Genomic DNA, 22,040 nt, shown 5'->3' on the forward strand with positions numbered 1-22,040 from the left:
ATGAGAGGCCTGGCAGCATGTCCATCCAGACTCACTCTGCTCGAGTTGTACCCAGGGAGGAAGGGGCCACCGTGGGGACATGAATAATTGAGGCCCCTGCTTTAAAAGTTTAGATGAATTAGGGCAGTTTTTCCCAAACTCTGTCCTGGGGACCCCAAGGGGTGCATGTTTTGTTTTTTGCCCTAGCACTACACAGCTGATTCAAATAATGCAAGCTTAATAATGAGGTGATTATTTAAATCAACTGTGTAGATCTAGGGCAAAAACCAAAATGTGCACCCCTTGAGGTCCCCGGGACAGAGTTTGGGAAACACTGAATTAGGGCCAAGGGAGGGGGATGTGAACTGGAGAAAACATGTCCATTATGTTACTAATTATGGAAGGTGGAGGGCCAAAAAGTCACCCCAAAAAGTTACAAATGCTAATTAAGTGAGTACCCCCCCCCAACAGGATTTGCTGTGGTGAATCATCATGGCCAATCTTTAATCTGATATCTTTCCTACCCATGTTTAATCTAGTGGGAACTGACATGGATAATCAATTACTCTCACTGTTGTGCTTGTATGCAAATGCAGATGTGGTTGAACTTGAGTCTTTCTGATATAAATGTAAAACACAGCTTTTTACAATGGTAAAAGGGGAGCATTTATTGTCAATCCATGGCAGCTGAACTCTGTGACAGGAGGTTGAAAATAGGCGGAGAGGAGAACCCACTGCCCTTCTGACTGACAGCTGCTTTCCACTCTACTGACATCCACAGAGAAGAACGGAATCTGGAAGGCGCAAAAATAGCACATCTGTGTTGTCTTTTCTCCAGAGAAAGAAGAGGATCACGTTTGCTTTACGATAGATCCATCTGAAGTGCCTTGAACTCTTTGAGAGTAAACACTGATCGTACTGACAACACAGTGACACCGCAGATACTAGCAGGCCTCACATGCAGTGCTCACACAGGGCTGGGGATAAAACACAGAGAGGGACCGATGGAGAAGATGAGAGGAGATATCAGGCTTTTATGATGTGAGCAGCCTCTAAGCTGCAAAGCTGAGAGCTGCCTCTCCCCTCGCTTCTTAATTTTCTCCTCCTTTTCACCCTTCTCTCACTACAAAGCTCAAGAAAAATTTGTCAACTGCACACTGTACAGAGAGACAGAGAGAGAGATACAATTGACTAATCATTTAGCAGTTTCTGTCATTTGGCAAAGGAAATGCTGTGGAAAAAAGAATGCACATTTTCCATCATTGTTACCCCAGCGAGATCGCTCAAGATTGAGTACACAATTGTACGTCTGTCTATATCCTGAGGAAGTTGGGAAATGCATTCAAAACCGGCCACTGTGAGCGGTTATACCATCAAGTAAACTTGAGTTCTGCTAGGACGTCGTGGATGGGCGTAATCTCATGACTCCGGATCTGAAGGTCACACGATCCCAATGGTAGACACTTGTTTATAAAAATAAATGTTTTAACCCTATCCCAAAACGTAACCCTTAACTTCGAAATTTGAATTTTGGAGACACGTGGATACATTTACATTTACATTTAAGTCATTTAGCAGACGCTCTTATCCAGAGCGACTTACAAATTGGTGCATTCACCTAAACGTCAACATGGTAAAACCGTGATATCTTGTTGGTTATCCTGTCTATCCTCCATGATTGTAAACGTATTAAGTTCCTAACTCATACATGCTACTTCTCAACATCATTTCTCTCCTATTGCATTATGACAATACATGTTTAGAGTGTAGGCAACTGGAATGCTTGTCTGTCAAACCTAGCCTCTGCAGGGGAAACGGAAAGAGAGCTTGTGATGACTTCCACTTTTGGAGGTTAACAAGGCGACACCGCATCTTAACTTCTCCTCCACTATTACTAGATTGGTTGAACAGTGCAGAAGAAAACCTCCCCTGACAGTTTTTTTTAGTTTCAGTTCCAGGCGTTTATTTTACACCTGCAACGTAAGGTTAGTCAAAACCTAACGTACACAAAGTATTACATGCATTTTGAATTCAATCAAATAGGCTATTATTTTAAACAAACTATGAAAGGATGCATCCCCAGCAGGGTTTATGTTAGGAAAATGTGGCGCCGGACAATGTGACCGGGAAGATTTCAAATTACCACCAGTGGTTGGACCAAGTCATTGTTTTACAAGTCACAAGTAAGTCTCAAGTCTTAGTACTCAAGTCCCAAGTCAAGACAGGCAAGTCTCAAGTCCTAAACTTTGAGTTTTGAGTCCTAAACAAGTCATAATGTGCTCTTCACCAAATGTAATAACATTTCATATTTTTATAGTTAGTATTTTACATTTACGCAAATCATGAATGCTTTTAAAAACATCTATATATTTATACCTTTCCAAATAAACGTTATATTTCCATGGAAATACATGGGTAGCCATGAGAAAGACCCCCCACCCACCCCCCCATAGCGATCGACTATTGAGGATCGCTATGGGGCGCAATCGGGCGGTGTAGGCTTGTACACAATCGCCCAACCTTAACACACAATCTCTCTGTGTGGTTACAGTAGGCTAATGTATGTCAATGGTTTTAGGAACAGCAGTAACATCAGGCAGGATTTAGGCTACCAACTGCCTAGCCAGTTGTAGCTCAATCTTGGGTGCAATGATCACGTTCCCGCATTGATTGACTGTGTGGAGGCTCATTAATTTAACATTACGTTAGCCTACATGATACACTAGTAAAGTATTCAAATCTAATATCTGTCGGCTATATTAGCCACGACTTACCGTTCTTTGTGCAGCTTCAAATGTCGAACTAAGTTGGAAATTGTTGCGCCTCAGCATTGTCTTTATATCCGAAATTTTTGGTATCATCGTTCCAAGGGCTCCATCTGAATTCACCCGCCGATCTTCCTCTGCACTGCCACACACAACCTTTTCTCAGCTGGCACAATTTGATTGTCTGCTGTCGGATTCAAACTGTAATCCGTTAAATGAAGAGTTGATGCGCTGCACACTTTTTTTAATAGCATAATTTTTTATATTTGGGCTTGGCGAGGGTATCAAGTCAGGTCGAGTCATAAGGCTCAAGTCCAAGTCAAGTCACGAGTCATTGGTGTTAAAGTCAAAGTCGAGTTGCAAGTCATCATATTTGTGACTCGAGTCTGACTCGAGTCCAAGTCATGTGACTCAAGTCCACACCTCTGATTACCGCCATTTGAGAAATGTGCTGGACCCATATGCATTTGCTTCGTCACCTGTTAGGGCATTCACTCACAGTGCTCAGAATGACAGAGGTCACATTTAGATTATGGTAACCCATCTTAACAGAACATCTCCTGTAATGAAGCAGCCAATAAAACGTAATTTGCCAAAATACAATTCTAAACAGTGCCCTCTGATGGGAGCAATTCCACATGTCAGATATGAACATCTCTGTTAGAAACTTAGAAAGAGGGGGGAATCTATTGATCTATTTATAAAGACGCCACAACTAGGATGGGTCGCTAATATGACTCTGGACAACGGAAGAAAGTTGATACAGAATAGGAGGGAAATGCTAGTCTTTATAAAACATTTCCCTCCATGTTTCTGCCTCATAACATGAACTAAAACGTTCAGGTTTTTAAACAATTAAGTATATGTTTTTCAAAACGCGTACTGCCTCCAGCTTACATTGCGAAGTGGTGGGTAACACGCTGATAGCCTGCCTACTGTTGCCAATGCACTTGAATGGCAAATGGGAGGCAAGCTTCAATTACCAAAATAAAAAAATGGTGGCCATCACGCAATTGTATTTAGAATGGTTGTGCAATGACTGGACATATAAAAGGAAACCCTGGTCCCCAGAATGTAGTACAAGTTAGAGCTCTGCTACCGACTCGAGCCCGACGGACCCTGGCATTATACATCAGGTTAAGGTATGGCCAGAGCTCGAGTATCACTAAATTGATCACTAACATTTTGAAGCTGAGCCATTTGCGTGTGTACAGTCCTATCTGACTAAGATCATAACGTGGTGTCAGAAGTGCTTCAACTTCATCAAATATAAGACAGGAGAGACTACTTCACAGATAATCATGTTCCTTGAGTTTTGTCGGTTTAGAGTGACGAAAAGACAGCGAACTGCTGCCTCGTGTGTCTTCATTGAGCAGCGCAGCCCAAGCGGAGTCATTGCTATGGATACTCACAGACATTGCCACCATGAGCAGAGTGCGTGCAGAGTGAGCTGCATGCAGCGAGCTAGTGTCAGACATAGAGGAGCAGCTTACAAAGGAAGTTATTTGTGTTTTCGGGCCGTAAATTTGTCAAAAGAAATCGGGCCATGTCCCAGACATGGATAGGGCTTAAAATTCATGCCCGTGCAGGGCTCTAGTACAATTACATATTGAACAAAAATATAAACGCAAAGTGTAAAGTGTTGGTCCTATGTTTCATGAGCTGAAAAAAAAAATCCCAGGAATGTTCCATATGTACAAAATGCTTATTTCTCTCAAATTCTGTGGACAACTTTGTTAACATCCTTGTTAGTGAGTATTTCTCCTTTACCAAGATAATCCAAACACCTGATTGGTGTGGCATATCAAGAAGCTGATTTAGTCAACATGATCATTACACAGGGGCACCTTGTGCTGCGGACAATAAAAGGCCACTCTAAAAATTGTAGTTTTGTCACACAACACAATGCCACAGATGTCTTAAGTTTTGAGGGAGTGTGCAATTGGCATGCTGTCTGCAGGAATGTCCACCAGAGCTGTTGCCACAGAATTGAATATTAATTGCTCTACCATAAGCCACCTCCAACGTCGTTTTGGAGAATTTGGCAGAATTTGCTCAGCCATTGAAGAGGAGTGGGAAAACATTCCACAGACATGTCTGTGACCAACAGATGCATATCTGTATTCCCAGTCATGTGAAATCCATAGATTAGGTCCTAATTTATTTATTTCAATTGACTGATTTCCTTAAATGAACTATAACTCAATAAAATCTTTGAAATTGTTGCAGGTTGTGTTTATGTTTTTGTTCAGCTTACATAACCAGAAAAAAAGATTTGGATCAAAGCGAGGAACTGAAATGAAGTTGCCCTTCAGCTAATTCTATCTTCAGAAAGATAACAATAAAACTATGTCTGATTTCTGTTTCTCATTCCCATCTTGTACCACAGATAGATAAAGGCGTATACACAGTCTCTGCACAATATATTTAATGACACGGGGTAAATCTTTTTGATGATAGGCATTTCTTTGAAGTCCCAGCTCTTCCGTAAAGGGATCTGATGATGAGAAACTTGAACAGTCTTTGTGTTAGGTCATGAAATCTACACCCCTTTCCTTTTTTCCCAGTTTGCTGTGGAGGAGTCAATCCCCTAATCCAATTTATAGGAGAGTCTCAGAGTCACAACAGTTCATTTGAACTTGCAGGAAACAACCGCATGGACTCATGCCCTTAAATGAGAGAACTTTGACATGATCCCAGGTTTTATTGCATCTTATTCCCTGAACTATAATCAGAGCTGGGTCGACTTCCCCCACCCTTTCCTTAACAAAGAAATAACAAGCATAGAAAATAACAGGCTAATTTCTAAACCCCGTAATTCTAATTTTCTGCCCAAATTGCAGCCTCATGATTACAGGCACGAGGTGGAGCTTGACAACAGCAGCAGAAAGAGAAAGAAAAAAAGTCTCTGCCAGGGAGCCTTTGGCGTTTAAGAAAAACAAATGACAAAATGACAACTCTCTTCCTCTCAAAGGGAGCGCAGCGTAGAACTGGGCCTCTCCAAAGCTCCAATTCCCCAATCTAGGCCTTTCACAGGGATGATCGTAAAAGCTTGGAGAGTGAGATTGGGTACTCTAGTCCTGCCTGCTGCCATGGAGAATGAGTTAATAGGAATTCACTGCAATGGTAAAGTATTGGGAGTGAGGGCTGCCAAATGTCGACATGCTCAAATGGGGCGAGTGGAGAGGGAGGGGATGGGGATAGGGATGGTAAGGGGATGGGGAAATGGTTGCCAAAGGTGCTGAAAGGCACCTCTATAGAAGGGCGAGTGAGCTCCTAAGCTGTCCTGAAGCTGCTGGGTATTCAGGGCTCAGACTCCAGCTGAGTGCTGAATGCTGTCCACTTCAAGTGGCTGGATGGAGGATTCTCCTGCACACTCATTCCCCTAATTCCTTTATTGTACTGTAGTTCCTCATATGGTGGGGATTGGCAATATGAGAAACTCAGTTATGTGGTAAAATCAGGGGTGAAAGTAGAATTCATTTATTCGCGGTACGGGACAATTTATTTTATGAGCCTAATCATAGAATGACATAGAACCCCTATTAATTCAATAGGATTTCTGTTGGCATAGTCGTAAAGATCTGTCATTTAACTTATAAAATGTATTACCTTTCACTGTGGCATAAACACAACCAGTCATAATGGTTTAATCTGATTGTCAAACAATCACTTCAAAGGGCTCCTTTACTAAGCTACCCGTGCACGTTCATCCACTAGCAACATATTTCCAGCCTCCAAACAGTAGTGAATGGATAGAGACATCTGTTACACAAAATACCAAAAAGTGTAATGACATTTGGTGATTGTCATTAGGCCAGAATGTATGCCTCAATTGCTGTCCGCGCGCGTCTCGGTGTCGGCCACTCATCTCTGCCTTGACAAAATGCATTTTGGAGCGTAGGTTATACCACCCGTTTTCAAATCAATTAACAAATTTTCCATGCCTCTGACATGCGGTAATTTTTAAAAAGCGGTGTAATAGCCTACAGTTTTCTTGACATGTTGTTTTAATTATTGTGATAGGGTCATGTTTTACCGGTACGGTGTACCCCCACTGTTTATTTTGCTGGGACGCCGTACTGGACCATACTACCTTACTTTCGCCTCTGGGTAAAAGGAATGGATTTTTTTATTTTACAGTATGTGCTGCTAGGTGGAAGTAGTGGAGCTATGGCAGAGAATTATGTCCTTCTTGCTTCATTTGACTTTAACTGTAACCAAACATGAGTTGGTTGCCAAAATGTTTTACAAATGTTGACAAATGTTGCAACCAAATACACATAGTGGATTAGACGATATAACTTGGAATCTAAATTCAAAACGGTAAAAAAAGCTGTTGAATGCAATGTGGCACCCTCCCCCCCCGGGCACTGTGCAAGCTGTTTACCCGCCGTTTCACAACAATGCCATATGAACTTTACGTGATAGGCCCCCACAGGACTCCAATCTGCAGCCACATCAGGTACACTGGCTGGACAACAGATGCAACTGAGATCCGCTCCATTTTACAAACCTGTAACAAAGAAACCTGGAGTCCCTCCATTGCAAACACAACACACCCTCACAATCTTACACACACATTAGTAAAGTGACACCAAATAAGCAGGAATAAATATAAGATGGAGTTGTGTTTCACAGTCGAATCTCTGAGGAGCAGCCAGCAGCAACCCATCTTCCTTCACCGCATGCAGCATAAGCATTAGCCCATAGTGACTGGGACACTGCTGGCTCCCAGGCAACCAATTTGTTTGTTTATTGTCTTGGTGTTTTGTTACAGTTACAGTTCATTGCAGCCAGCCAAGCTTGGGCATGCTCCTTTAAATGGCATCTATAAACCATGGGATATGCTCCCCCCACCTCCTCACACGACAAAGCAGAGCGTACAGTGTCACGATGATGCTGCTGCTACTGCTACTCTCTCGCTAGCCATGATGGAGCTTAGGTATTCTCCTGAAATGCTGTCGGATCCACCTCAGTGGTTCCACGGGGAGGCAGGACATGCTGTATAACGTGATATATGACACACCTAAACTTATTAGCCCATGAAGAACACAGCTGGCAAGGCCTTGCACTCAAGTGCTTTGAACTGCTCAAATATGGTGCAATACTGTGGATGGCTGGCTGCCTTGTGAAGACCAGTGTTGAGGGTAATGCGTTACAAAAGTAGCGTGTTACCTAATCAGATTACTTTTAGGAGTAATGGCGTAAAATAAAGTGTTACATTTTGAAATTGGGTAATATTATTACAGTTACTTTGTCAAACAACGCGTGTGTTACTTTCAGAATCCTACCTCGACCAGGCGCGTTTCCATGATCTGACCTCGACTCGTTTCCTCGTTCATTCTCGAGCTGCGGAGAAAGGCTGCATGGAGAAATGACAATCTGCTTTCCATAGAAATGTATAGAGGGTGCACTTCTGATCTTTGATCTCTGATGATTGATCGTTTCTGTGTAGTAGGACATTGCAGTACTGTACTGATTTTGCTCATGAAAGTGACATGCAGCAGATGATGTTTGTAGGGTCAGTTGAGGGGAAATACATAGGGTGTCCAATCAAAAACACATGTTTTGACAAATGGGTCAAATAATGTTATTTGTGTAGATACTCCTCGAAGAAAACCAATAGTACAAACCTCATGTCTCTTTCATAATCGGTTAGAAGGTTATTGGAGTTTTTACCTTTCTATGAAAGACAGAATAAGCGTCACTAAATCAATGGAGGCCAGTATTTTCATATTTTAATATACGCTTTTCATATTAATGAAAAATTTGGGTTATTTTTTCAAGGATTTCACACAAAAACAAGCATATCTCTGTGAAATGTCAACGGAGTACTAATCATACCGCAAGCTTTTTCATTTCAAAGCCTTTTACATTTAATTCAGTTTGTGAAAATTGGGCTTTTTGTGACCTGCAGAAACAACTTTGCAGACGACCACCACAATGTGTAAAATCCTCAAGTCGCTGTGAGAAAGCGGCACTAGAGCTCGGTGCTTATTATTGGAGTATTAGGTTACGAAATCCAACTTTTTGGATCAGAAATTTCATCACCTAAGCGTGTTTTCACCCACACTGGGCAGAGTGGGTGGACACCCTACCGTAGATGTACATGTAAATCTTTCAAATGGTAAGTTGGTTTATCAAGGCTTTTTGACAACTCCAACAGTGCAATGTTTTGTTTTTTAAGATTATCTTTGGTTCTGGTTGCCTGAGTGTGACTGAGTAAGCTAATTGTACAAGTTCTGGCTGGACTTCACATGGCCTACATAAATGTGCAACATTCAGAAAATGCCAAATACATATTTTGCTTGTCTCCTGCATGCAAACAGAGCACAGTGTCTTTTCATATTAATCTGACAGCCAAGGGCTGGAAGAGAACACAAATGCTGCCTAGGGGTTTCTCCTTAAAACTAGACACAAGCCTCTTATCCCTGATAGTCTCTTCTTCTATAAATCACCTGCGGTCTCATGCATATCAAGTGTTCACAGCTCCAGCTCTGTCTGCCTGCCACGCTCAGACTCCTCTATTTGTTGCCAATGTGATGGCTTCTTTAACCCAAAAAAATGAAAACATACCCTAGCTGCTGTATCTCTCACAATGTCTCTTTTAGCACCAGGACAATATCGGACGGACGGACGGACGGACGGAAAGACAGACAGACAGACAGACAGACAGACAGACAGACAGACAGAGAGAGAGCGTGTACAGACTATAAATGTACAGCTGTGCTGTTTCTTGTCTGACAAGTGCATACTGAACAAATTTCAGTCTGATTTTAGACCGGGGCCCAGTACTCTTACAGCTACCACACTGGTTGTAAATGATATTGTAAGAGTTTTGGATAAGAAGTTGAACGGTGTTGCTTTGTTTGTTGACCTGTCAAAGGCTTTCGATACAGTTGATCATTCTCTTCTGCTGAAAAGACTGACCTCACTGGGGTTGGCCTCAGATACATGTTTGTGGTTTCAGAATTATCTCAGTTATAGATTTCAAGCTATTATTGCAGATGGGGTAAAATCAGATTTTGTCACTTTTCACAAAGGAGTCCCACAAGGTTCGATTTTAGGTCCTTTATTACTCACTATATACATAAATGATATCTGTAACTCAGTGAAAAAAAATTCACCTTTAATTTCTATGCTGATGACACAGTAATATATGCCACAGCCCTATCACTCGCTCAAGCACTTACATTCCTGCAGTTTAACTTTTTACTAATTACTTCAAGATGCACTTGTAGATCTTAGGCTGGTGCTTAATTCAAGTTAAACTAAGTATATGGTATTTTCATGATCCAAAGGTATACAATTGGAAAATCTGAACATTGCTACCCATGATGGCACTCTTTTGGAACGTGTTCCAACCTATAAATACCTTGGAATTTGGTTAGATGATAATCTCTCTTTTAGAACTCATGTAACTGAGCTTGTAAGAAGCTGAAATTGAGAATTAGATTTTTTAATACAAATAAATATTGTCTGTCATCACAGAAAGTAAATTGTGCAGGCCACTTTTATGTCAGTGCTTAATAATGGTGATGTTTTATTTATGCATGGATCAGCATCAGTACTGAAGAAATTGGATGCAGTGTATCATGCAGCGTTGCGCTTTGTTACTGGTGCAAACTTTTGCACACATCATTGCCTTTTGTACACTTCGGTTGGCTGGGACTCCCTGACTTTTAGAAGGGCCAGACACTGGTTGATATTTGTCTATAAAGCTGTCTTACAAACTTCCTAATTATCTTAACTCAAAAATCCAGTGGTCAAACAGTATTTATCAGACTCGGTCACAGGACATGCTAGTGCTAGAGATACCCCGGAGTTAGGCAAAACGGCATTTGAATATCATGCTCCACACTCATGGAATGAACTGCAGAGAGAACTCCAGTTAGATATTTTGGTGCTTGTAAGACAGTTTAAATGCACATTACATTAACTTTATATTATAAACTGGGATTGCTTTTTGTAATGTGTGTTTTTCATATAGCAGTTTATTTATTTTAATCATTTTAACCTCCATCTTGTACTTTTTATTTGTTTTAATTTTGTTTTAAATTCTTATTAATTGCTGTGTCGTTTTTATTTGTTCTATCACAGGACACAACTGTACAAGAGATTCTGTCTCATCTTGTTTCCCCTGTTTAAATAAAGCTTAATAAATGATATTTGCCACTGAGAAAGGTTGAAATGGGTCTGCAAGAGCCATCCTCTATTTGATAGTACTGTAGCTTCCCATTGGAGAATGGTCTTGGCCATACTGCTTCTGACCACTCGAAGTCCATCCATGTCTGAGGAAGTCGGAAGATGACATGGAAACGCATGGAAGCGCTGTTACCTTCAATTAGGTAAGCATCTGCCTCTGGTGCCAAAGGTTGCATGTTCAAATCCAGCTATATATTAAAAAAATAAAGCCTATCCCAAACCTTAACTCTTACCTTAACCATTCAGAGTTAATGCAGAACCTTAAGATTTTAGAGTTAATGCCTGAATTTAACCTTAAACACTTCTAAATTTGACATTTTGAACAACTTGTAACGTCTAATTCTGACATGAGACTGTGAGACCTTGTTGCAACTATAACACTGCACCGAGTTACAGTGCAATCATATCCACTTTTAACCACTTTCATCACACGTCTAGCTCGTACAGATTTGGAACAAATGGCGCCAACGTAGGTGTCCCAATTTGACCAAGTTTCACTTTTACAGGATAATTGGCCAAAGGGGAGAGCCTAATTGGATCAAAACCTATCATAGACACCTCAGCAACCAACCCAGCATCCGAACCCACAAACCCAATCCATTCTCATTAATTGTCCAGCATTGTTTACATCCAGTGCAGTTGAACTGTCCCAGGGTGACCTTTGCTCCGCCTGTCAGCAATACAATAACACAGTCCAATAAAACCCCCTCAGAACAACAGTGGGACCACAAGCAACTCCGGGGGCTACATACGGCAATCTATAAAAACACTGTAAAGGGTTGCCTGTCAGCGGGTGTGAAAGGGAAGATCTACACCTCCTCTGACTCTCTGGAGGGACTTCAATTAATCACAGCAGAGTTGTATCGTCGCTGCGCAACAGGAGCCGTAAGGTTATTGCCATCTGTGTTCCACAGGATGAAATGAGATGATAGCACTAATTGCAGATAGACAGTTGACCGCACAACACATGTCAGGGGGATGAAGGACATATGGATGGATGAAGGACATATGGATGAATAGAGAACTAGGAAGGAGATAGACAGAGATAAAGAGGATGTGGAAAGAGAGAAGGAGAGAGAGAGAGAGAAGGAACGTGCACCACTGTGCTGTGAGTGGTGGCATAATCATGAATATCTACAGGGGCAGACAAGGAAAAGCAAGGCTGATTAGCTCTGAGGACAGTGTTTGTGTCCCCAAAATACAAATCCACAATCCTCTGTCTCCTTAATCAGACAGCTGCTTTGTTAGAGCATGAAGAGAAAGGAGAAAAATCCCATTTAAAGCGTGTGAATAGTCAGATCTAATGCCTCCTCCAATGTGCAGTGTGTCTTAGCATAAGGAGCTAAGCTTTTCCTAATTGTCAACACACAAATAGTTTTTGTCCACTAAGGCTTGGCCTTCTGGTACTTCTGGTACCATTTGTTCTAGAACAAATAACTTTTGAGAAACAATAGATTTGATTTTACATGTATCAAAAGCTTGATTTTGAGTTGAATGTTTAAAAACAAAAGGCATTAGTCATATGAGTCATTTGTCTCTGTGTTAAGCGTTTTCATAGCAGTGTTAGCATCAAATATTCCCTGAACTGCACCACAAAAATTGTGTTGCACACAGAGAGAGAGAGAGAGAGAGAGCAAGAGCGAGAATGAAAGAAAGAGAAAAAGACATCTGCCATTGCATGCTGTAATTATTCAAATTTCTTTAATAAACAGCCTCACTTATGAGATTCACCTTCTGAGTGAAGTTATCCCCTCAGAGACCTTCATTAGTTGTATTGGAGCAGCACCAGGACCTGTGCCATACACTGGAAAAAATTACTTCATGTTTCTTTTCATTTCATTATCGAAATGAAACCCATCACAACTCATGTACAGTATTCAGTGAACATGGGAGAAAAATAAGTATGAATAACCATGTGCCAACTTTTGATCCTCACATTTCATGCACATTCTGTAGGCTAATATGCGGCTATCCATATGGAACACTGTGTTTTAACGCACAGGCTAAAGGGAAGAAACCAATACCAACACCTTGCTAGATGACATGAATTTAGACCGACGTGAACCAGTATTGTCATCAACCATTATTTATAACGACTGTATTGGTTTGGATCCCCATCTGTGACAGTAGATTACGTGCATCCCTTTTACAAATAAAGCACTTAAAATTATAGTTTTCACAAACAAAAAACATAACAGCCCCAAACAAGGATATTTGAACATCGGTGAGATTGCTTTTAAGATTCAGTACGTATCAAAGTCTAATTTTGTAAGTATGTAGAAATGGCTGTAAATTCATATATTCAGTCCACAGAATGTGTTATCCATACCGTGCACATACGTTTTATGCGTTTGAAAATAAAGATCACAATAAGCACTTGCGTTCATTATTAGGATATATAAAACACCAAGTAGCCTAGATTATTTCCACATTAGCAAAATTATGCAGCCTAGATAAATTAAATGTAATATATATTTATAATGACGCATAGCCTACCTGTCGTTGTGCTGTCAATTAATCCCGTGAACTGCCCCTTTCATTTGCTTTCCATTGTCAAAAACAAAACCAGGATAATGTTAAAGAAATACCATATCCTTATCGCATGAAGGTGCCCACCACGACAAAACATAACCTAGGACAATTATGTAGAAGTCAAGCTTTCCGAGCGCACAAATCCCTGAGTCGAGAGAAGTCTAAAATGTATTGCATAGACTTTAAAGCTCGACCGGACCACCGGCTTGATCAGTAGAGTGGAAAGCAACTGGAGATCTTCCAAAGTTCCAGGTCCTTTTGCGCTTTTTCAGAACTTCCCAACCGCAAAAGGGCGACAGCTTGGATGCAAAAACGTATAGTCAATCATTGTTTCTCCAGAACATATTAGTATTGTTGCAATTCACCCAGTATTGTTTTGTTAACTTGTTGTGGGGTGTGTTTCTTCGCCGTTCCAGACGAGGCATTTGAGATGAGGGGTCGGAGCGTTAGCAACGGGAGGCAGAGCAGGATACGCACCTGAGACAAGTGTATTATTTCAAACAACGTTACTTCAATGATTTGGCGCCACTCAGTGGCATTTTCACTTGCCGCCTTGGCGTCATGCAATAGATGTATGATAAAGGGAATAATAATGGGCTATGAGAGTTATCCCCTGAAATGTGATCGTTTATTGAAGATGTTATGTATCTATGATATGGTGCCAACGAAATTGCTACTGTCACATATTAAAATGAAATGAATGGCATAATTTAAGACATGTATTACCATGTAGGCTAAATATAATTCTGAAAACGCTCAGATCTAGGTCTACTGTCAATGTGGGATGATGTTATCCCTGATGCACATAAACTCTGATTCGATGAGAAAACACACTTTTATTCCTCAGCTTTTCCATTTCAAATGTTTGAACTCATCCAAGCAAGTATGCTAATATACACTGCATGTATAACACATTTCAATAGCCTTCAGGAAGCCCAAAGGAAAGTAGAAAACAGCATTCTCAGACTTGGGCATTATCAGTTTGGAGGAAACTGATGAGATTAGAGGTTAAAAGCGGTGCCTTGGGCAGGCTTTAACACAAAGCAGTAAAAGGAAAAACTATTTGTTAGGATTTCAGAGAAGCCCTGAGTTTGTTTGTCTGCATGAAAACATCTTCAGAGAGAAGCTGATGTATTCTGATATGCATTAGGTCCCTAACACACTCTAAGGTTGGGAGTACGCTCCCGTTTCTCTCAGAGACTCACCCTCTCTCTCCTCCCAAAGCATTACCGCTCAGTCTAAAAAGCTCTCTCTTTAGTAATTGCATTATCTCTCTATTTCTCAAGCGCTGTCTTTTGTCTGCCTCAAAAGACAGGAATGGGCGGAATAATCAATATCCTGCTTTGAAATAGCCTGCGGAGAGAGGAGGCAAACATTTGGATTTGACTTTGATTGCTTTTGGACACCCTCAGAGTGTTATCATCATAAACTCAAGTCATCTACCTCTCAGAGAATGTGCGCGCACGCACGCACGCACGCACGCACACACACACAAGCGCACAGTGCACAGAGCCAGTGGGCAGGTCATGAAAATCACTGCATGACTGATGATTCGTGATTGGTGGTGGGGGCGGGGCGGGGGGGACGTCTGGCCATTATCATTGACTAACGGTATTACATATACTCTGTGTCGTTATTGAAGGAACTTACAGACGTCATGGCCACAGACACGGCATCACTCCTCACAGAATGCGTAATGCTTTTCCATTATGCCGTCATACAAAGGACCCTTCCTCTGATCCTACTCCTACAAATGCTTCAGTGTGACAACTACTCATCAGCTTGGTCATGATTTCTCGACTTGATAAACACGTGTCCATCAAAACACAAATCCTACCAGAAGGTGTAGTTTTAACAGGGAGCTTTGGATCCTCACCAGAAACAAACTCACACACACACACACACACACACACACACACACACACACACACACATACATAAATAAACATAAATTAAAGGAGATTACCTCATTAATCTCCAGTGCTAATGTGTATTTACACAGTAAGTGGAGCAGAAGCTCATACCACGCACACATTTCTGTGGACACACTGCTCTCATGAAGTCACGCGATTCGATGGCTTCAACCATGAGGTAAGGCTCCACAAGCTGCATGGGGAGGTAAGATCAATGCAATCCCAGCCCCTGAGGCATACCCACACATCTTTATTATGGGCATACTTCACAGAGGCCCCAGCATAGGTCTTTATAAGCTGAACACATAGAGGGATAGCCATGGAGCCTTATGGCCATTCAATACTGTTCCTAATATCTGCCGGGGTCACATAACGGGCAACTTCTGTAGCTAAAGCAAATTCCATGGGGATGCTATAATATGTGCATTTGACATCTCAGTGAAGGACATTAGCTCTGAATAATAGTGATAGTAGTGAGTAGATCTGCAAAGTGTGACTAATGAGTCTTCTGTGTGACCCCTCATACACTGTCAGCCCCTGCTGTCTCTCGCCTTGAGAAGGGGGGAAAAGAACACTGAAAAACTCCCGGGCCAAACAGGAGCAATGATTGTGGTGTCTCTGCTTAAAATAACAGGCCCTGAGTGGAGTAACCTCCTCGACTCCTCCCCAGGCAGTCCTCTGCCTGAACCCCTCCCTGTCTTCACCGCGGATGTGATGAAGACGGTGTGACATCCAGTAGAAAAGTGCAGGAGGACAAATAGGAGGCATAATGGCTTCTGGGATGTAGCTGTCCATCATTTATTCAGTGGCAGCATCAGTTAACCCTTACGGAAAACCAGATGATTCCACATGTGGAAAATGTGACATGTAACATTTCCACATTTTGTGAAATGTGAAATAATGTGAAACCATGTGTTTTTGGGACACTATATGATGATATTTAACATGTCAATTTTCACGTGATCACATAACCTTTCACAAATTTTAACATGAGATTTTACAGGTCATTCACCAACGAAAAAAAATGAGTTGTTATGATACACAGACAGTGCTTTTAACATACTGTATGTACATTGAAAACACTGTTGTATCGGACCACAGACTGTATGTTCATTTATACAGTAATTATTATTTAACATGTCCTTACCTGGGATTTGAACTCACAACCTCTTGGTTCATTGCATTCCAATTTTCCTGCTACGCTACCATGTCTGGGTTAGTAACTGAGCTCACCTGTATTCCTACACTTTGGACTTCAAAGTACATCTCAGCTTTATGTTATTCCCTCAAGAAAAACAATTAGATATTTATAATAGTGATTCAGGAGTAGCATAAAAACATAATAATATGCCTCACCAACATTAGAAAACTACACAGAAAACCCTACAATTGCTGAAAGAAATGAATTAAATCAATGATGATAAAATAGTCAGAATAACTGAGAACTAAAACAGCAGTACAGGTGGCACTCTTTTGCTAAGTGCAGAGATGTATTATAGGTATTGAATGTGTAGGGGAATATTACAGACTGTGTCGCAGGAGTAAGATCAGCATACTGAACAGCTGAACAGCGTACCACTTACTTTAAAAGCCCCATACCATTTCATTGCTTACAAAGGTTTGGGATAGTTTGATCTTATGTGATGTTAATGTGATAACATGATTTCGCATTTGTAATGTCACATGGGAAGTGTTCCAAAAACATATGAAGTGTTGGAAATTCATTGAGAAACCACAATTGGAGTTCAAAAACCATTACTAGATAGTTATTTATTAATAATGTTTTGTTGTTAATGTCGAAAATGCTGTTATCGAGGTAATTTCCTTAGTAGGTGATGTCAGAGGTCAGCATGTGGGAGAAGTTGGAGTTCAAGGATGATGCGTTCACGTGCTAGTTGGAACTAGGAAACTCGAAAATATCCCACTTGCTAATTGGTTGTGGTTATACGTGCAGCATTCCACCCGTTAGCAAGTCGGAAATTTCAATGAGAAACGCTGATTGGCTAATTGATGCACTATGATGCATTACAAGCAAAACAAATATTCTACAAAAATGACAATTATGTCAATAACTGTGGCCATTTGCATGACAATGAATACTTACCCAAAATGCCATAATCGACACAGCCCTAGTTTGGAGTGACCTTTATCGCTAATAGGCTATGTCGGAGTTTACACTTCATCCAATTATAATGATGGGAGGTCAAAACATCATGGAGGTTCCTGGGTTGATGGGTGTGGCTGAAATGGCTGAATCCACTAATTTGAAGGGGTGTCCATATACTTCGGTATATATTTAACAAGGCTGCAGAACTGACAGTATACACGCTTAATGTTGATGAACAAAATACAACAGAGCACATTAACTGGGATGACATTCCCTGTCACGTGAGGCCAAAAGGAGCTAGCAGAAAGCCACACCACCAATAAGCCACGCCTGCAATCTTCTGATAGGCTGTTGCTGTTTCTATATACAGTACCTTCGGGAGTATTCAGACCCCTTGACTTTTTTTACATTTTGTTAGGTTACATACTTTTTCTAAAATTTATAGAAATTGTTTTTTTTTACCCCTGATCATAAAAAAACAGAAATATCACATTTACACAAGTATTCAGACCTTTTACTCAGTACTTTGTTGAAGCACCTTTGGCAGCGATTACAGCCTCAAGTATTTTTGGGGGAGTTTCTCCCATTCTTCTCTGCAGATCCTCCCAAGCTCTGTCAGGTTGGATGGGGAGCGTTGCTGCGCAGCTGTTTTCAGGTCTCTCCAGAGATGTTTGATTGGGTTCAAGTCCGGGCTCTGGATGGGCCACTCAAGGACATTCAGAGACTTGCCCTGAAGCCACTCCTGCGTTGTCTTGGCTGTGTGCTTAGGGTCGTTGTCCTGTTGGAAGGTGAACCTTCGCCCCAGTCTGAGGTCCTGAGCGCTCTGGAGCAGGTTTTCATCAAGGTTCTCTCTGTTTTTCCTCTGTTCATCCTTTCCTCAATCCTGACTAGTCTCCCTGTCCCTGGCGCTGAAAAACATCCTCACAGCATGATGCTGCCACCAAATGCTTTACCATAGGGATGGTGCCAGGTTTGTTCCAGATGTGACGCTTGGCATTCAGGCCAAAGAGTTAAATCTTGGCTTCATCAGACCAGAGAATCTTGTTTCTCATGGTCTGAGAGTCTTTAGGTGGCTTTTGGCAAACTCCAAGAGGGCTGTCATGTGACTTTTAATGAGGAGTGGCTTCCGTCTGGTCACTCTATCACAAAGGCTTGATTGGTGGAGTGCTGCAGAGGTGGTTGTCCTTCTGGAAGGTTTTCCCATCTCCACAGAGGAACTAGAACTCTGTCAGAGTGACTATTGGGTTCTTGGTCACCTCCCTAACCAAGATCCTTCTCCCCCGATTGCTCAGTTTGGCCGGGCAGCCAGCTCTAGGAAGAGTGGTTCCGAACTTCTTCCATTTATGAATGATGGAGGCCACTGTGTTCTTGGGGACCTTTAATGCTCTAGAATGTTTTTGGTAGACTTCCCCAGATCTGTGCCTCGACACAATCCTGTCTTGGAGCTCTACGGACAATTCCTTTGGCCTCATGGCTTGTTTTTTGCTCTGACATGCACTGTCAACTGTGGGACCTCATATAGACTGGTGTGTGCCTTTCCAAATCATGTCCAATCAATTGAATTTACCACAGGTGGACTCCAATCCAGCTGTAGGAACATCTCAAGGATGATCAATGGAAAGAGGATGCACCTAAGCTCAATTTGGAGTCTCATAGCAAAGGGTCTGAATACTTTTTAAAATATACTTATGTTTTGTTGCAAAAATTCCTAAAAACCTGTCTTTGCTTGTCATTATGGGGTATTGTGTGTTGGTTGCTAAATATGTGTATTTATTTAATCCATTTTAGAATAAAGCTGTAATGTAACAAGATGTGGAAAAAGTCAAGGGATCTGAATACATTCCGAAGGCCCTGTATGCTGTGAATCAGCAAGTGATGTGCATGTTGCCAACAGTAGGTTACTGGCAAGGATTGCTACTGGCAACATTTTGCCAGTAAGTTATTGTGACTTTCACAGTAACTTACTGACAAGTAGTTTACAGTCAAGAAATGACAAATTCACAGAATCTTCTGGCAACAAGTCACCATTAGGTTACTGGAAAATGCACAATAACCTCTTGTTCAGCACAGCCACATTCCCTTAAACGGCTGCAGAACAGACCGTGTCAAAGCAGATGCTCAACTTGCACAACCATCACACACTTAAACTGCTACAACACTTTCACTGACGGTTGGCACAAATGCTCAAATATGCTAACGAACCCCACCAGTACATTACCTCAAAGTGCAGTGACGATTGTACGTTATATTCAAAATATTGGTTAGAAAATTGGCCCATTATACCTACAAGGTACCGAACTGTACCATATAAAAAATATAAACGCAAAGTGCTGGTACCATGTTTCATGAGCTGAAATGAAAGATCCCAGAAATATTCTATGAGCTCAAAAAGCTTATTTCTCAAAAATGTTGTGCACAAATTTGTTAACATCCCTGTTAGTGAGCATTTCTCCACTGCCAAGATAATCCATCCACCTGACAGGTGGGGCATTTCAAGAAGCTGATTAAACGGCCTGATCATGACACAGGTGCATCTTGTGCTGGGGACAATAAAAGGCCACTCTAAAATGTGTAGTTTTGTCACACAACACAATGCCACAGATGTCTCCAGTTTTGAGGGATCGTGCAATTGGCATGCTGACTGCAGGAATGTCCACCAGAGCTGTTGCCAGAGAATTGAATGCTAATTTCTCTACCATAAGCTGCCTCCAACGTGGTCATAGAGAATTTGGCAGTACGTCCAACCGGCCTCGCAACCGCAGGCCACGTGTATGGCATCGTGTGGGCGAGCGGTTTGCTGATGTCAACGTTGTAAACAGAGTGCCCCATGGTGGCGGTATGGTATGGGCAGGCATAAGCTACGGACAACGAACGCAGTTGCATTTTATCGATGGCAATTTGAATGCATAGAAATACTGTGATGAGATTCTGAGGCCCATTGTCGTGCCATTCATCCCACCACCATCACCTCATGGTTAAGCATGATAATTTACGGACCCAGTTCTTCCATGGTCTGCATTCTCAGCAGACATGTCAGCATACTGAGTATGTTTTCGATGCTCTGGATCGACGTGTGTTCCAGTTCCCGCCAATATCCAGCAACTTTGCACACACATTGAAGAGGAGTGGGACAACATTCCACAAGCCACAATCAGCAGCCTATGCGAAGGAGATGTGTTGCTCTGCATAAGGCAAATGTTGGTCACACCAGATACTGACTGGTTTTCTGTTCCACGAACTGGTTTTCTTTTCCTTTTTTTAAGGTATCTGTGAAATCCATAGATTTGGGCCTAAGTAATTGATTTAAATTGACTGATTTCCTCATATGAACTGTAACATAGTAAAATCTTTGAAATTGTTGCATGTTGCATTTATATATTTGTTCAACATACCTGTGTAATGTACCTTTGACCTTTTTGTAAGCCAGAGAACAACACTCTAGTGTACCCTAACCATATCCTTATTTTTTGAGTATGTGTTTATTTATGTTCCAAGTAATAATTACAAACCTCGTGGCACGGCAGACACATCGAATGCTCTCCCAACCAAGAGGTTGCAAGTTCTAAGTGTGCACTGTTACATTGGTGGTGATAATTTGACAATTATTTACTTGATTCTGGGCAGCTTTTTATAAAGTGCAGACATTCATACTTGCCAATAATTAATTCTTGCCTTTTTCATGCTCACAGACCTAGTGGTTTAGCTGCATATAGCAGGACATTTCAGGTTGCTCCAGAAAAAGACGTTATGAGTTCAAATCCCATTTAAGTTTATGTCACAATTGTGGTCACAGTACAAAATCATTGAAGATTTTACAGTAATTTAAATCAGCATAGACAGGTTGGTTGTTCAGCAACAAAACCATTGCATGTAAAACAGAAGGGGCTTAGATTGTTGACAACATGTAAAGTATATTTTGTCTCCAAATGTTGTTTCTTGTTGTTTCTGAAATACATTGTTACAGTTGTTGATTAGCAAGCTAACACATTTTTGCTATATTAGCATTGACATGAAATAAGTGAAAACAACACAAAACAAGACATGGTATCAAGAACCAAAAAAAAACGGGCTGAAACAAGCCACCTATAATTCTCCATAAAGCAGCTTCTTGTCATTGTTGCTAGCTTTCGGCAACATTGATGCGTACGCATTTACATCGACACGCAAACCCATTTATACAGCAGCATACTGGTCATTTCATAGATCCATTTACTTTATATTTACTGCAACTCAAAATGTTCAGAAATCTATTATTGGGAATGAATATATAGAGAATCTCCATTATACACAGACCTGGTGGTGCAGCAGGATCTTCAGCTGGCTAGCAACCAGGAGGTTGTGAGTTCAAATCCCAAGTGAGGTTAAGTCCCAAGCAATCGGCATACTGTCCATTAACACTTTATGTTATCACGTGGTTTCACATGTTGTCAAATGTTATCACATTAACTTCACAAATGACATGTGATCATATGAGTTCACATGTGAAATTCATGTGGTTTAACCCGTAAGGGAATGCCCCTTGACTCAACAGATCGG

General features: G+C 41.3%; 1 protein-coding gene across 3 annotated transcripts in view; it reads right to left on the reverse strand.

The window, feature by feature from the left end:
• Positions 1–13,961, reverse strand: part of LOC129814911 (chemokine-like protein TAFA-2) — a 187,479-nt gene extending 173,518 nt beyond the window's left edge. The window contains exon 1 of one of the 3 annotated variants that reach the window (XM_055868065.1): positions 13,449–13,961. Coding sequence is in view for 2 of the 3 variants with exons in the window: in XM_055868064.1 (XP_055724039.1) it covers positions 12,684–12,718 (35 nt within the window). In the remaining variant the exon portion in view is untranslated. Of the gene's footprint in view, positions 1–12,683; positions 12,774–13,448 lie in introns of those variants that run through there. The other 2 variants (XM_055868064.1, XM_055868063.1) reach the window with 2 other exon arrangements.
• Between the last annotated feature and the right edge of the window lie 8,079 nt (positions 13,962–22,040).

The sequence above is a fragment of the Salvelinus fontinalis genome, chromosome 18 (assembly GCF_029448725.1).
Source record: "Salvelinus fontinalis isolate EN_2023a chromosome 18, ASM2944872v1, whole genome shotgun sequence".
NCBI lineage: Eukaryota > Metazoa > Chordata > Actinopteri > Salmoniformes > Salmonidae > Salvelinus > Salvelinus fontinalis.